The following is an 18,047-nucleotide window of genomic DNA, read 5'->3' as shown; positions in this document are numbered from 1 at the left end:
TGTCTGCTACTGGAACTCTGTGTGGCATTTATCTGGGCTCTAATCTGAGCTGCTGTTAACTTGTGATTTCTGAGGCTGGTGAATGATAAATGTATCCTCAGCAGCAGAGGTGACTCTTGGTCTTCCTTTCCTGGGTGGTCCTCATGTCAGCCAGTTCTGTCATAGCGCTTGATAGTTTTTGCGACTGCACTTGGGAACTAACTCAGAGTTTTAGCAATTTTCCAGACTGACTGACCTTCAGTTCTTAAAGTAATGATTCTTTTTACTGATGTGATTGGTTCTTACCATAATAAGAATTCTAACAGCTGTCAAATATGACTGTCAGCTGTGTACAGTGGCGGTCTTAGCCTGTTTGGTGCCCTGGGCGAACACCCCCACTGGCACCCCCCCACCCTGTTCCCCCGGTACCCTCCACCCCACACCCATTGTACATACATATAAAATATATTGTACTGTAAAAACTGTTGTTGGAACCATACTGAATTTAACCAGATAAACATAAACACACACACATAGATATATAGATATATATATGAAGAGAGAGAGAGTATGCATAGTATGCAAACGGCTTACAAACAGCCATCATAATTCATCAGACAATGAGAATAGGACAAATCAACAACTGACAATGACTAATTAATATTGTGCTGAACACAGTCCAAAAGATTCAGTAAGCTACATCAGTGTCCACTGTTTATTCTCATAGCCAAGTGGCTAACAAAAGTAAACTGACGTTTTCACTATCCCTACTAATTAATGTTATCTTGTTGTATCTCTGTTGTGATCAGTGCTATCCTCTATGCTGTTGAATGCTGTGGCAGCAGTTTGAGGGTCACAGATGCCAACAGACTAAATAAACTGATCCACAAGGCCAGTAATGTGTTGGGGGTGGAGCTGGACTTCCTTGGGGTGGTGTCTGAGAGGCAGATGTTGTCCAAGATAAGGAAAATCATGGAAAATACCTCCCACCCACTCCATGACGGACTGGCTAGTCGCGGGAGCACGTTCAGTGAGAGACTGAGATTACCAAAAGCACCACTGAACGACACAGGAAATCATTCCTGCCTGTGGCCATTTCCCCTTACAACTCCTCCTGTAAACACTGCAATAGTTAGACCCTTTTTACACACACTCTTTTCTACTCCGTAATATTCTTGTCAATGTTCTTGATATATATTTATAATCACCTCTGTTAATCCTTGATATTTATAATTGAGTGATCTATATATATTGGTGCTATTTCTTAAATGTGGAAAATCTGTAACATAATGTATTGTTTGTAGTTTAGTCTGTTACTGTTACTATTTTTACCATTTCTTCTTGGAGCAACTGTAACCCACATAATTTTCTTAGGGGTTAATGAAGTATTCTGATTCTGATTGTTTCAGGACACATGACCTGCCATTATCCAATGACACATCTGCTTTCCAGTATCTTTTGCTCGTTTCTTTTCTTCTTCTTTTCTCTTTTTTTCTAAACTGAGCACCTGATGGCTTTGAACTTTTCTTGTCCTCCAGTATGAACACACATCCCCCAACCCGAGAACCACAACAACATAACCTAATAGATCTACACCCTAGTTCACAGATATGCTTTGTCTAGGATTCAAATAATTTACAACCTTTTTACAATTTACAAAGACTTGTTTTAAAAGTGGACAGTGAAGGGGCCTGTCTAACATGCAAGAGCAAGTTATTCCATAATTTAGGAGCAACAATAGACAAGGCCCTTTCACCTCTGAGCTTCCTCCTGGATCTTGGTACTTCCAGGATTCCAGGATTCATCCCTACACACCGACTGGGTGTGTAGGGATAAAGAAGCTCAGAGAGGTAAGGGAGGGCAAGTCTGTGAAGACATTTAAAAATAAACATAAGAATTTTAAAATGAACTCTAAAAGACATAGGCAACTAGTGCAATGAGGCCAGGACAAGGGTTGACCAACCTATAACAGCAAAACATGTGCAAGTAAGGGAAAAAGAGTTTAAGGTTGTTATGTTCTGCTGTTCACAATTAAACACGTATCCACGTCCTTCCTTCCTGATCATTTCTACGAGTCTAACAAAGAGTATCACAAAAAACATTTCAGGTGCCTACATCAAGCAGCGCATTGAGAGGTAGGGGTGGGGGGAAAATTGATACTGTGTAGTATCGTGATATTTTGTATTTTCTAATAATGTATTGATACAGGGACAGCAGAAATCAATATTTTATTACAAAAAAGGTTTTTGTGCTCTGACTTCAGAGCATGTTGATCCTTTTTCTGAGCAAGAATCCTGACACTCCTTCACTGTCCAAATGTGTTTAACTTTTTTTTGCCAGCAATAAACATGACAGTTTACTTATTTTAATCTAAGACATGTTTTATTTTAATTATGTTTAAAAAATTTTTATTTAATGTAAAATTATATTTTGTTTTAATTTACTTTCAAATTCTTCAGTTGCTGAAGGAGCTGCATAGTTTTCATAAATTGCATAGTTCAGAATAGCTATAATTGTACCAGATGGTTGCATTCAGTTAAGTTGGACTAGACTGTAATACAAACCGTTCAGTTTGTCAACAATAAAACTGACTGAAATGAGAGAAAGACTGAGTGCGAGACTTTGATATTAGATAAAATGAATATTGATAAAGTTTACCTTTATGTACAGAATCTGAATATAACAAAATATTTTAAAAAATTGCAATAATATCGTATCGTGCGTTAAGTATTGTGATAATATTGTATCGTGGGATGTATTGTGATTTCCACCTCTATTGAGAGGAGGTCAAGGGTTTGCAGCGCTGTCAACAAAACTACTTGGCTGGCTACTTTGAGGAATTTTAAAATATAAGGCATATTTAGAGTTATTTATCGAATTGTTCTTTGCTACATAATTCCATATACTGTCATGGTCCTGGGTCGGTGACCCAGTGTTTTTGGTTATGTACTTTTACTTTTGATAGTTTTGTATTTTCTAGCGTTTAGTGGTGTTCCCTCTGGTTGATGTCTTCCCTGCTTGTGCATTCCCTTAGTGTATTAGGTCTCTGTGTTTAGTCCGTGTCTCTGAGTCTGTGTCATTACGTGTATGTGTTTCCTGTTTTACTTTGAAGGGCTCTGTCTTATGTCAGTGTGTTCTGTTTACGTTTCCCCTGCCTCGTCAGTTATCATGTATTCCAGGTGTGTTCCCCTCCTGTTTCCCATCCCCTGATTCCTGGCATGTGTATTTATAGTGTGTTACCGTGTCCTCGTTGCTGGTTCGTCTGTGTTTTTTCCCCTCGGTCTCCCTGCGACTCTCCGTATGTATTTCCCCGGACCTCCCTGCATCTTTGTTTCTGTTTTGTTAGTTTTACCCAGTTTAGGTTCTAGTTTTATGTTCCCAGTGCCATTGTGGTTTGTATTTCCTTTTGTTTAATAAATACTCACCTGCACCTGAGCTGCCGCATTTTGGGTCCTAATATATTCCACATGCCTGCCACACCGGACGTGACAGTACGAACCAGCCACCATGGACCCAGCGGCAGTAAACCCGTCCAAGGAGCTCCGGGACAACATTACGTTTAATGTGGAGATTCTCCTTGGGCTTTGGCTAGAGAACCCTCCGGAGGAGCTTCGCCGCACCGTGGAAAGCCGGCTACTTGCCTACCATGGCTTCTGAAGTCGCTTCCTCCGACCATGGAGGCTTTTCTCCGGCACACACCTCACCTTCTCTCAGCCACTCCTGCCTCGCTGCCCGACTCACCGGATGTGATCTTGCCCGTCGGAGCCGTCTGCAGGGAGGAAACGTCGATCGCGCCACCGGTGCGGCACCCCACAGCCGGACGTTCGGACTTCCAATTCGCCGGCTGTGGTGAGTGAGGACTCTTTTCCGTTTTCGGACTGTGTGACTATTCATTCAGGGGCTGTGTTCTGTGCGGCAGATGATTATGTGAACAGCTTATCGCCTGCCCAGCAGCCGCTCTCAGCTCAGTTAGCTGCCCAGCAGCCGCTCTCAGCTCAGTTAGCTGCCCTGCAGCCGCTCTCAGCTCAGTTAGCTGCCCTGCAGCCGCTCTCAGCTCAGTTAGCTGCCCTGCAGCTGCTCTCAGCTCAGTTAGCTGCCCAGCAGCCACTCTTAGCTCTGTCACCAGTGTCAGCAGCTCAATCGCTCTCCACTCAGTCTCCTGTTCCCCCAGGGACACCTGTAGTTCAGTCTCCAGTGTCTCCAGTGCCACTTTCAGTTCAGTCTCCACTGTCACCCTCATTTCAGTCTCCACTGTCACCCTCATTTCAGTCTCCACTGTCACCCTCATTTCAGTCTCCAGTGTCACCCTCATTTCAGTCGCCAGTGTCACTTTCAGTTCAGTCTCCAGAGCCTCCAGTGTCACTTTCAGTTCAGTCTCCAGAGCCTCCAGTGTCACTTTCAGTTCAGTCTCCAGTGCCTCCAGTGTCGCCTGTAGTCCAGGCCCCTGCGCCTCCAGTGTCGCCTGTAGTCCAGGCCCCTGCGCCTCCAGTGTCGCCTGTAGTCCAGGCCCCTGCGCCTCCAGTGTCGCCTGTAGTCCAGGCCCCTGCGCCTCCAGTGTCGCCTGTAGTCCAGGCCCCTGCGCCTCCAGTGTCGCCTGTAGTCCAGGCCCCTGCGCCTCCAGTGTCGCCTGTAGTCCAGGCCCCTGCGCCTCCAGTGTCGCCTGTAGTCCAGGCCCCTGCGCCTCCAGTGTCGCCTGTAGTCCAGGCCCCTGCGCCTCCAGTGTCGCCTGTAGTCCAGGCCCCTGCGCCTCCAGTGTCGCCTGTAGTCCAGGCCCCTGCGCCTCCAGTGTCGCCTGTAGTCCAGGCCCCTGCGCCTCCAGTGTCGCCTGTAGTCCAGGCCCCTGCACCTCCAGTGTCGCCTGTAGTTCAGCTTCCAGTATCGCCAGTTTCACTCATTCACTCCATACAGGGAGAACGACTTATTTCTACTCAAGGTGTTTTTCATGGTTTAGCCGCCATTGGCACAGTTTGCCACTCCAGGGCTTCCCCAGAGGCTAGGTCTCAGTCCCCAGGTGATTCTGGACCCCTGAAGTTTAAGCAGCCACCTGAGAACTGCACCATGTCAGCGTTGCCTGGGCAGAGCCAGAGCTCAGTGCATTGCCAGTCGCCTTTATGTCAGCTAGTGGACTCCATGCCTGCTGGCTTTGTGATGGCTTCTGCTGGGTGGTCCATGGGACTGCTCCGGCCTTCGTCTCGTGTCTCCGCTGGAGGGTCCGAGGGACTCCGGCTTCCACGCCGTCGCCTGTAGCGCCACCGCCTCCGGCTGGAGCGCCATCACCTGCAGCGCCACCGTCTCCGGCTGGAGCGCCGTCACCTGCAGCGCCCTCATCATCCTCGCCTGCAGTGCCCTCATCATCCTCGCCTGCAGCGCCCTCATCATCCTCGCCAGCTGCAGCCTCATCATCCACGCCAGCTGCAGCCTCATCATCCACGCCAGCTGCAGCCTCATCATCCACGCCAGCTGCAGCCTCATCATCCACGCCAGCTGCAGCCTCATCATCCACGCCAGCTGCAGCCTCATCATCCACACCAGCTGCAGCTTCTGCTTCGCCTGGCCCGGCCTCCGAGTCTTCAGTCTCGTCTGGTCCAGCCTCAGTGTCTTCAGTCTCGTCTGGTCCAGCCTCAGTGTCTTCAGTTTCGTCTGGTCCAGCCTCCGTGCCTTCACCCTCGCCTGGTCCAGCTTCTGCCTCTGGGTCTGCAGTTAACTGGCCACGTTCCAGGCTATTGGTCGGGCGCCATGGCCGTCATGGGCGGCCCCCAGACCCCCTTCGCCTGAGTCGCCGCCATTGCCGTCCGCACGGTCGGCCCCTTGAACTGCCACATCGCCGCCGTTGCCGTCCGCATGGTCGGCCCCCTGAACTGCTTCCTCATCGCTGTCGTTGCCGTCCGCACGGTCGGCCCCCTGAACTGCCTGCTCATCGCTGCCGTTGCTGTCCGCACGGTCGGCCCCCTGAACTGTCTGCTCATCGCCGCCATTGCCGTCCGCACGGTCGGCCCCCTGAACTGTTTCCACATCGCCGCCGTTGCCGTCCGCACAGTCGGCCCCGTGAACGGTCCGGACTCCTGTGTTGTCGGCCCCCGGGCTGGCCCCCAGAGGTGTTCTGTTTTGAACTTTGTTTTCTTGAGTTCTGGTGTGTGTGTGTGGTTTTTTTTTTTTTTTTTTTTTTTTTTTTTTCCCTTTCTGATTTTGGACTCGTGTTTTGTTTTTTGTTTTGACTATCTAGTGCTCCTGTTTTTGTTTTGCCCCAAGCCCTCCTTCCTGGACCCCCGCCGCCCGCCCTGGTCAGGTTGTTTGCTGTTTTTTCTGGATGATTTTGTTGAGCTGTCTGGAGCCAGCCCTTGAGGGGGGGAGGGGGGGTACTGTCATGGTCCTGGGTCGGTGACCCAGTGTTTTTGGTTATGTACTTTTACTTTTGATAGTTTTGTATTTTCTAGCATTTAGTGGTGTTCCCTCTGGTTGATGTCTTCCCTGCTTGTGCATTCCCTTAGTGTATTAGGTCTCTGTGTTTAGTCCGTGTCTCTGAGTCTGTGTCATTACGTGTATGTGTTTCCTGTTTTACTTTGAAGGGCTCTGTCTTATGTCAGTGTGTTCTGTTTACGTTTCCCCTGCCTTGTCAGTTATCATGTATTCCAGGTGTGTTCCCCTCCTGTTTCCCATCCCCTGATTCCTGGCATGTGTATTTATAGTGTGTGTTACCGTGTCCTCGTTGCTGGTTCGTCTGTGTTGTTTCCCCTCGGTCTCCCTGCGTCTCTCCGTATGTATTTCCCCGGACCTCCCTGCATCTTCGTTTCTGGTTTGTTTTGTTAGTTTTACCCAATTCAGGTTCTAGTTTTATACTCCCAGTGCCATTGTTGTTTGTATTTCCTTTTGTTTAATAAATACTCACCTGCATTAGAGCTGCCGCATTTTGGGTCCTAATATATTCCACACGTCTGCCACACCGGACGTGACATATACATTGCTTCATATAATTGATGTCTTCAGTATGTATCTACAGTATAGAAAGCAAAATTTAAAAAAATCATTAAATAAGAAGGTGTGTCCAGACTGGACTTTTGACCGGTAGTGTATATCCCTTCCTTGAGAGCAGTGTGATGTGACGTGAAAGAAATAAAAGCTTGTTTGCAGTTATTTCTGCCAAGGGTGGCACAACAGTAAGGCTTAGGGGCGGTTACTTTTTCACACAGGGGCAGGAAGGTTTGGATAGCTTTTTTTTTTTCCATTAAGAAGTGAAGGTTTTATTTAGAAACAGCATTTCGTATTTACTCTGGTTATCTTTGTGTAATAATAACATAATGGTGATTCCTTACTGCTAGAGGTAACACAGTGTCCCACTGCAACCAGCAGCAACCACATGCAAGCACACACACACACACACACACACACACACACAATGCTGAGGCTAATTATGGAAGTGGACACAGCTTTGAGAATAGGACAGAGGTGTAAATAATCAGGATATTCAGAAGGGGGAGGCAAGACTCAAAGCAAGACAGCAGAATAACAATAAACTCATTAACACTAAACAGTAGCCTAAAAATACTAAAATATAAAAAAAAAAACATTTGAGTATTACATATCAGTCTTCAACCTAAAATGTACATAATGTAATAATGTATTACTGCTATGTCCTCTGCTACTAATGTATAACACAGGTGATTGATATCAACAGTCTTGTTGACTCTGTCAGTGCCCTGACTGCGTGTTATAAATCCTTCATATCTAATAAAAATAATGAATGTATAAATGCATTTTTTTACAATTAGTGTTGAGGGAATTTCCAACTTATTGGTTAAAAGTAACACACTCAAAGACAAGATAATGATCTACACCATAGGTGTCAAACTCTGGCCCGCGGGCCAAATTTGGCCCGCAGCCTAATTACATTTGGCCCGCGAAGCCATACCAAATTACTATTAGAGCTGGCCTACTGGTATTATACAGCTAATATATATATTGTTTAGTATTAAGCTTTGCTTGTTCCATATTCAGTTTTTCAGCAAAACGTGTTTGAGTCCATAAGAAAAGATTCATTCTTATATCTGGAGGAATAAATATATTTCAATAAATATTAATGTTAGCCCGCGACTTTATTCCAGTTTTGAATTTTGGCCCACTGTGTATTTGAGTTTGACACCCCTGATCTACACCAACACTAGATTTTACAAAATAAAAAGACCAACCATATATTTGTGTTCAAGTTTTAGTAGAAAATAATAAAAATAAGAAGAGGATACTGAAAGCATTCATATATATATATATATATATATATATATATATATATATATATATATATTTTTTTTTTTTTTTTTTTTTTTTTTTTTTTTCAAAATGGGAGACGCCCCCAAGGGTGGTGGAGAATGACCGAGCTAAGATCCTGTGAGACTTCCAGATACAGACGGACAAAATGGTGGTGGCTAACCAACCGGACATAGTGATGGTAGACCAACTCAATCACTTCGGCCGTAGTGATTGATGTAGCGGTTCTGAATGACAGCAATATCAGGAAGAAGGAACACGAGAAGCTGGAGAAATACCAAGGGCTCAGAGAAGAGCTCGAGAGGATGTGGAGGGTGAAGGTAACGGTGGTCCCCGTAGTAATCGGAGCACTAGGTGCGGTGACTCCCAAGCGAGTGGCTCCGGCAGATCCCGGGAACAACATTGGAGATCTCTGTCCAGAAGAGCGCAGTCCTGGGAACAGCTAAGATACTGCGCAGGACCCTCAAGCTTCCAGGCCCCTGGTAGAGGACCCGAGCTTGAAGGATAAACCGCCCGCAGGGGCGTGCTGGGTGTTCATATATATATATGGCGGATTCATTCACGTTAAAGCGTTAATTTTGACAGCACTAGTATATTTACATAGTGTTAAATATATGCTAATAATTATCATTTTTACACATCAACACAAATCCTTATGCTCACGAGGATACAATCATTGTTTAAGTTGTTTAGACTTATGAAAATAAGATCAAAAAACAAGAAAGCATCTTCTAAGCAACTGTCATAGTGATTGTGCTGTAGAAACAAGTGCAGGTGAAAATGGAGGGTACAAAGCTACAAGTGTGACTGCCTGTTAATCCCTTTGTTACCTGCTGTAGATCAACCTATAGTTGCTGAGCTGGAGTCAACATGCACTCCACTACATAATTCTGGATTGGCTAGCTTTTTGTTAGCATTCTGTCTGTGTACATGTTTTCAAACAGCTGAAGTTGTGGTAGCAATATTATAAAGATTGTTCCTATCTTGACGCAGTTTACATTTTACCATCATACATTGCTAGTAATGTCCATGTATCCACTTCTCAACCATTTTCCTTCGCCTGCACTTGAACTGATTGTAGCAGTGCAAGAAGAAAATAACATATTCATCCAATTTTTTTCTTTTAACATTTGATATGCAGATGTGGAGATTGCATGTATCCCTTTGGCTGTGTAGGTGTGCTCCGTGTATCCCAAATGGGTTATGGAAAGAGAACAAGAATGTGGAGCTGCTTAAACATTCTATTTGTATTGAAGTGAAAGTTATCTGTATTCATGTCAATATAAAATATTTACCAAAGTATCTGGGGGGCCTTACAAGGTTGCTGGCTTGCTTGGTTGAAAAGCTAACGTGTAGCCACCCAGGAGAAATAAAGAAAACCAAAGATCATGTGGATAACTATGACAATATGTGAACTGTCACAGTGTGACGATATATGATATAGCAAAATACATATTTATTTGTAAAAACAATTACAGTAACAGTTACAGTCACTGCAAGTCACCATAGGCTCTTTAATGGTTGGAACTTTACAACATACATTTATTGTTATTTGTAGTATGTAAAACTCAAGCAAGTAAAACATGTCCTCTTTCTTCAAATTTCAGAAAAACAAAGAACATGAGAAAGAAGCAAAAGAAATGGTGAGTCATTAGGTCTCATGTTGATCACGTTTTCAATAAAGTTTGGTCACACATACAGGCGATAAACAAAGAACTAAACTGTGAACTCAAAAAATTGGATTTCCTATTAGAATGTTTTTAGTGATGTGATACACTGCACATTGAGAGAACTGCAACTCATTTAAGTGTCGGGCTACAATATACACAATACAGTCAACAGAAATTGATGTGTTAAAAAATATTTTCTACAACAAGGAGGATACGAACACATGAGGAAAAAATTATTTAAAAGTATTTAAGCTCGACAGCAACTTTTTACAACAATGCTCCAGTTCATTGGATTTTCTGGGTATTCATTCTCTTGAAGTCCAACCGCAGCATCTAAATTCGGTTAAGATCTGGACTTTCCCTGGGAAATAGAAACATCTTGATTTTCTTTTCAGCCATTCTGTTGTAGCTTTGCTGGTGTGCTTTGGATCAGTGTCCTGTTGCATGACCCAATCAGATAGATGGCTTCTGGGATCCTTTAGAGGAATTCATGGTCAACTCTGGGGTGGCCAGGTCCTGTGGCTTCAAAATCAAGCCTAAAGAAACACCCCTCCACCATCGTGCTTGACAGTTGGTTTGAGGACTTTGATTTACCTTATTTTAAAACCTGACACAACCAGAAGATTTTTATTATGTTTTGATATGTACACATATTTACCATTTCTGCATATGTAGCCCTGAAATATGGTAGGCATACTGTCTGTAAAAAGGGTCTCAGAGCTGATGAGGGTGATACATTTAGGTCCATTCCTTTTCACAATTTATGATAATAAATACGATTGAAGATACAATAATTTATTTTATTGTTGACTCTGCTTAACTTGACATTCACAATACTTTAATGTTGTCCAAGCTGTGGTTAATAAGACAATTAATGATTATGAAAACCTTGGCTTTTTTCAATACATGACAAACTTCAAACATTGTGTGTAGGTTGAATGCGTCTAATGTTTGTTTGGTTCTTATGGTTTGGCGCCCTCTTGTGATCTCAGTCAGTATTCTGTGAGCTTTGTCATATCTGACTACCTCAATACAAGTGCTCAGTTAGATGTGCAGTTTTTATTCTAGTAATTCTTTTGGTCAATGTATGGACCAAAATTGGAAAATTATGCATAACATGTCAAAGTTAAAAATAACTTCCATGTTTATTAGAGCACCTTCTCAATCATCGTCACAGCTTTCTTTACTAACATGTTTTTTAAAAAAAAACATTAACAACTTCTTCACACTCTTTCTTCCCGACATCACACATATTGTTCTAGGTGGTTAGTAAAATGAAACTCAATCACTTAAGTTTTTTTACTCGCTAACACTATCTGTGTTTCCACAATAAGGCAAATGTTGTTACAGAACTCGGAGCCAGCAGCAATTTGCAACAATTGCCAACTGCTGCCAAAAGATGGCAGCAAAATAAAGAATGGATACAAACAGGGAGAAGCTTTATGACAGCTGTCTGAGAGAAATATTGATTTACTTTGGTAGATTATTTTTTATGTATATTTTTAGATTTGACAAGGCAAGCACTGCTTGCTTTGCTTGTCCGGATGGAAGATAACTAGTTTGCTGCTGATTGAAGTGTGCAGCTTTTCTCTTTAATTTTCAATGGAACTCCAATTAAAGACCAGTTAAACAAATTAAGCAAAAAGATATAAACAAAAAATCATGGATTCCCATAACCTGACAGCATGTACACAGACATGTAAAGTCTCTGCTTGTCAGTGAATTCTGGTTGGAGTGATGAATCTGTGACATATCTGCTTTTCGCAGAGACATTGTGTTTTTGTGTGCATTAGTGATGGGAAGTTCAGCTCTTTCCAGAGAGCCGGTTCTTGTGGCACGGCTCCCAAAGAAGAGCTGGCTCTTTTGGCTCCCTAATGGCTCTTAAATTGCAGTCAGATGCTGCTTCGTTTACACGTGTCAGTAATATTTATGTGTTTTTGCAATGCACTTGCACTCTCCTCCTCACCATCTCACTTACTGACTGAGGGGTAGTGACGTGACGGGCGATCCTGAAATATTCCAATACCAGCATTTCATGTTGCAGGATCAATTCCCTTATGAAAATATCAATATTTAATTTGATTAAATTTGGTTTTAAACTCTGCAATTAGCGGGATAGTCGGCAATACCCTGTTAACAGGAACTACAATCGCCTTCCGCCTCTCATTCATGTGCGTGCTACGTACCAAAACCCGAGGCACAAAACATTAGACCACAAAACACACAATCTTGACTGGTTCACAGATCATAACTGCCTTTACTTTCAACATAGAAATTATTCTGTGTGCGATGTATGTGGGAAGCCAGTTAAATACTGTGGCAACACAACAAACCTCGTTAAAAAAAGTGGGGAGCAGGCTCTCACTCAATGGGAGTTGTCTCTTCTGATTCACTACAAAACATCGGCTGATGTTTTTGCGCATGACACATCAATAGTGTACATGCTGTCAGGATAACAAGGAAATCCATGCTTTATGTTCAGAGTCGTTTTAAGTGTGTTTGGTAGTTACAGAAATAGTTTTTCTACCTTGTAGCTGATTTAGTCTTGAATGGAGTGGTAGTAAATGTGTTGATGTACCATAAACTTCTGAACAATGTTTATTCAAAATCAAAATACTTTTTCATAGTTAAATCAAACAATATAACTTTAAACAGTGCGTTTTTTAATGTGGTGTACATCCAAAATCACCTCCTCAAAATCAAATAGTTTTGGGGATTTCTGCTGTGATTAATGCACTTGTGTTTTCCTCTTTTGAAATCTCAACTATGAAAATACATGAAGAACTAAACCAAAGTTTTTTTGTAGATTGTTAGTGAGTTTCCCCATTTTCATTTGTTAGAGTCACAAATGCTTTTGTTTTGAAAGCAACTGAACACAAACATTTGTAGTACTCATAGTAACTAGCACATTTGGCACACTAGGACAACTACATTTCTAGCACTTCACCTGTAACCATGCCTCCTTATACTTTTCTGCTTTAGTGTCTTGAAAAGCACAGAATAATTAACAAATTGCAAGTCTTTTGCACACTCTCAATATATCCCAAAAAAGGCACAGATCTCACATTTCTCAGCTTAATCTAAGTGCTTATTTCCCCCGTGCACTAAATAGATGGGGATACGATGTTCTTTGAGATTGTATTGATAGGAAAATGAAACTGTCACTCAGGTCAAAAAAACAAAGCGGTTGTGACAGTTAATCATGTGAGTACATGATTAACCAAAGGTTGACAAGCTGAATGGGGTGGCTGTTATACCGGCAGGTATAGCTAAGTATTCAGTGTGTCAAACAGGGTGTGTTAAATGATGATATCTGCATATCTCAAACTTAGCAAACAGTTTGACAGGTTTTAGAGCAAAACTAATCAGTGATTTATTTTTCACTGTGATGATGCCCCCACATAATCTTTCATGAAAGACATAACAAATGTCAAAGTCTATTGTTATTTGACATTTTTACAAAGGTAAAAAAAAAAGAAAAAAATCTAAATATTTGGATAACGTTAGTCAATACAGTGCAGGGTTTTACTCATTTATCATTCAAGAACAAGTACACCCGGAGAGGTGTAAAAGAGATCGACAATACATCTGCTAATGAGTCCCAACTTAGCCACCTGGCAGTTTCTGTGTAGAATTACTCCCCAAAGATTTGTGTCATCATACTAAGTCTCAGCTTCAAAAATGCCTCTGAAAGCCTCTTTGAAATTGGAAGACTCAGCCACAGTAAAAAAAACAAAAAACAAATATACATTTAGCACTCATTTAATGGCTTTCTCAGAATGCAACTTTCTTAAGCTCCCTTCCTCAAACTCAAACAAAATATAATTCATCCACGTACCAACCAATCCCGCTGCCCCACAATGTATTATACCTTGGATCCCTCAGTGCTGAACATAAATAAGTCTCACAGGACAAAGCAGTAGTGATGTAGCTCACCAGAAAACCTGTGAGAATAGCTTCAAACCCTTCCAAAAATATAGCTGCAGCAGGTGAAGGTGAAGATTTAAACTGTTGCAGGATGTTGCTTATGCTTACTTACACTTAGCTGTCAGTTTTTAGGTTTTTTTTTTTTCTTTTTTTCTGTGGATCTCAGTGCAGCTTTCATTGCTCTAATAGAATTCCTTGATTTCCTAAAAGCTGATTTATTGCCACAGTGTCCCCTGGGCCCTGTCTTTAGTTAAGTCATTTTATCATAATTATACTCGAACTGGAGTCCTAAAAGCACACAGGCTAAGGCTAAGAACAGATTTACAGTTTTTATTAACAAAACTGAATGAGTCGAATGATCAAATGAGCCCCTATGCAGCCAAGGTAGAGGATTAATCAGTGAAGTGGTGATTGGTTGGGAGAATTCCTTTCAGATGTCAAACTGAACACGGAATCTGATGTAGAATTGTCTTTTTCCAAGGGATGAATCAAGAGGAGATCTAATATAAAATCTAAAAATGTTATGAATCAAGAGGAGACAGCGAGGAGGTAACAGCTGAAACACCAAGGGTTTCCTAAGACGGAGGACAAGAGAGGAACAGGTCCAGGAATATTTTAACTGGAGTGAAAGTCTTGATGTGCTGCTAGCTGTGAAAATGGTCTGCATAATCAGCTGTACAATCTGACAGTTTGTCAGTCTGACTGTAGAAACAGTCCTTAAATACACAGAGGGTAATGAGCTGATCAAAAGCAGGGTTGTTGGGAACATATCTGGAGCAGAAACAGGACCTCAAACACATGTGAATCTTGTTTTCCTGTAAATGTGGTTTGTTTACAGGAAAGAGAAACAAGCAGTGAGTAAAGTTTTTCATGAAATGAAAGAATGCCACGCACAGCATGTGGTATACCCATTATCCCACTTTTTACACTGTCAGCGTCAGTCTGTTTTACTGCTTAAAGTATGGACACATTTTTTTAGTAAACAGAAAATGTTTTCTAATTTCTGCATCTCGTGCAATATACTGTACATTCAACAACTTTTTATCTTTTATGCATCATCCCCAGCTGTCATCCAAAGCAATTTACATATTATGCAAAAGGTGAGCAGAAATGTTTGTGCACATTTGAAATATTTAAAAGTTTGAGGGGGTTTTGTAGTATGTTTTGTACACTTTTTTCCTCCTTTTTTCCTTTTTTCTACACTTTTTTTCACATGAAGATGTGTGTGCATCTTCTTGTGAAATAGGCTAAAATCTGTGAAACAAAAATGAAAGCCTGAGATAGCTAAGTGTTAATGCCTCTGCACACAGACCACACTGCAGCACACCCAACAGCACACACACACAGATGCAAACACACAAAGAAATCTATTTACTTTTCACTCCTTACATTTACAAACCATGCTTATTGCACTTATGTTTTAGAGTTATTATTTTACATCACTATAACCGTTCAGACATCAAACCAGTTTCAGCCGAAACAGTAACATATCTCATGTACTAATCACCAGGGCATGTCACGTAAAAAGAGATAAAAGAAAAAAACTGCGCTGTAGTCAGTGGGCCGATGTTTTTTTTTTTTCTTTTTTCACCACAGCACTGGAACAACTGCACGTGTCCATATGTTGCAGTTGCAGTACTTTAGCATCTAGCTAGCTTTCATTTTATAAGTGAGTTTTTAATAGTACAGCATATAAAGTGTGAAGTGGTATTCAGCAACAAGCCACCCCATATGGAAAAGAAATAGTAAAAACTTATATGTGATTTACTCATGAAAGTGGCCACTTTCATGAGTAAATCATATAAGGCTTACATGATTTACTCATGAAAGTGGCCACTTTCTCATTACTTTCATACATTGTTTTAGTAAGTATCCAAAACATACAAGTTTCATTATATAATTTTTCAAGGGATCTTATATGTGTTTTCACTCTTATATGCTTTTCATATAAGTTTCATACAAGACAGATACAAACTTTATAAGAATTATATATATCTTTTCCATATGGGACATTTCCTGTGTCCGTGTTTTCACGACACATGTATAGCTGTCCATGGTTGCCGCAACCTGGTACTTGTAACATCTTCCGGCATTACCCCAGAGGGCACATTCTGCCAGTCATCTTAAACAATAGACCTCTTTACAGGCAGACATGTTGACTTTGCATATTTGCAAAAGCGCAGGTGCATTAACAATGCACCTTTTACATCCTGGTAAACCATGAAGCTAATAGGGGTTAGGTTTGTTGCTCACGTTCACCGGAAAGGAGACATGTCTATGCAAAAACACCTCTCCTCTCATGCAGGTGCACTTGGCCTCAACCCCTCCTTGCTGCTCTGTTCTGTTTAGCTGTCCTGCAGCACTGAGCAGACTCTCAGTGTAGGCTAGAGTGAGTGAGAAAACAGAGTAATGTGTAGAAGTACGTAGCAAAAGAAGAAGAAGGAAGGAAAGACATGGATTAGATCCATCCATCCATTTTCTATTGCTTACGGGGTTTCAGGTTGTGGAGGCAAGAGTCTAATCAGAGAACAAAACGTAATCTAAGTCAACAAAAATAACTAGTTTAACAATTTACTGGGTTCTGAAAAGTGGGTTTCTTAAACCAAAAAAATAAATAAGCAGCTCATTGCTTAATGTTCCCAAAAGTGTAGAGCTAAACATTTTCTTACACTCATCTCAAAATTAGTCAATAATAGAGCCCTCTAGGTTATCAGTGGTGAGGGATATTTATTTTTGTTCCTTTTGTTATATACATTGTCTCAGCCCAGTGTAGTCAATACATTGCATATTTTATCATCTTACTAGTTTCACCCAATAAAAATTAGTTATGTCACTTTTTGTGACTAGTTCCTTTGTATCATAATTGATGTAAGCTGGTGGTCTCTGGACTCTAGTTCAGGCAACTGCATAGAGAATGTCTTTACAGGAGGAAAGGGGGGGGGGGGGGGGGGGGGGGATAAATGAAATAGTCACCACCACAGGGCTTACAGTTTTTTCCGAATGCCTAAACCCTAACTGTGATTCCTGTAGCACAATTTCTAAAACTATTCAGACTTACAGCAAAACCACTCACTGAGTTTGCAAAACTAAAAGCACAAAAACTGCTTTGCACTCAGTTTGCAATTTTGTAACACACACTTTGCAAAACTGTAGGCACAATTCACTGCACAACACTCAATTACCAAATTTCCAACACACTCCTAGCAAAAGTATACACATGTGTGGCTATCATTAACACTAATTTGCCAACTGTCTGGCACACTTTCACATGTCAAAACTGTTTTAGATAAGTAGTCCACTTTGCAATCAGCCTAAGCACTATAAACAGGCCACAGGTAAGCTGTCTATGTGCAGTACAATGGAAGGAGCAGTAAGAGCGAGAAGAGTGAGAATCAGAGGAGGCCGAGCAAGAGGATGTGGAGGTGAAGAAGTCGGAGGAAGAGGACGTGGAGGAGCAAGAAGAGGACGAGGAGGGGAAAGAGGAAGGGTAAGAAGAGTACGAAACAGAATAACTGATGACACCAGAGCTACAATAGTGGACCATGTCATCAACCATGGGATGACCCTGAGGGAAGCTGGCCAACGTGTTCAGCCTAAACTGAGCCGCTACACTGTGGCAAGCATCATTAGGACATTCCGAAATGAGAATCGGTAAGTACTTTGTAGCACTGCCATACTCTAATGAGAAACACAACAGTACCATACATGCAAAAATACTGAAATTGTTACTTTACAGAATTGCTAGACGTCCAGATGTTGGGGGCAGAGGCAGAATGTTCACTCCAGAGCAGGAGACCCATATAGTGAACATGGTGATTGCCAATAATGCAATAAGACTGCGTGAAATACAGCAGCGCATAATGGATGATGACACCATCTTTCAAAATATACACAGTGCAAGCATTTCTGCACTAAGTCGTGTACTTGCGCGCCACAGAATAAGAATGAAGCAAATTTACAGAGTTCCTTTCGAGAGGAACACAGAACGTGTAAAGCAACTGCGATATGACTATGTGCAGGTAAGCTAGTGTCATTGGTTCTGAATTTGGAAGTGCATACTGTAGTGCTGTGCATGGGCCTGATGTGTTGCATTTGTTTTGTCTTGTCCAGAGAGTGATGGAACTAGAAGCAGATGCAATGGGACATGGGCTACTTTTTGTAGATGAGGCCGGTTTTAACCTCACATTATTGCATTCCTGGACCCTTGCATGA

General features: G+C 42.0%; 1 protein-coding gene across 1 annotated transcript; it reads left to right on the top strand.

Annotated features, from left to right (window-relative positions):
• The first annotated feature begins 17,181 nt into the window (after positions 1-17,181).
• On the top strand, positions 17,182-18,047 carry LOC147336015 (uncharacterized). The gene is made up of 3 exons (XM_086286129.1): positions 17,182-17,486; positions 17,572-17,854; positions 17,946-18,047. Exons 1-3 carry the CDS (start codon positions 17,182-17,184, stop codon positions 18,045-18,047), a joined length of 690 nt encoding a protein of 229 aa, XP_086142255.1.

Source organism: Aulonocara sp. 'chitande type north' Nkhata Bay, linkage group LG3, assembly GCF_057382095.1.
Source record: "Aulonocara sp. 'chitande type north' Nkhata Bay isolate Kocher_YH1m ecotype deep benthic linkage group LG3, A_spYH_male_GT1.1, whole genome shotgun sequence".
NCBI lineage: Eukaryota > Metazoa > Chordata > Actinopteri > Cichliformes > Cichlidae > Aulonocara > Aulonocara sp. 'chitande type north' Nkhata Bay.
This window is presented reverse-complemented; position numbering and strand designations above follow the sequence as displayed.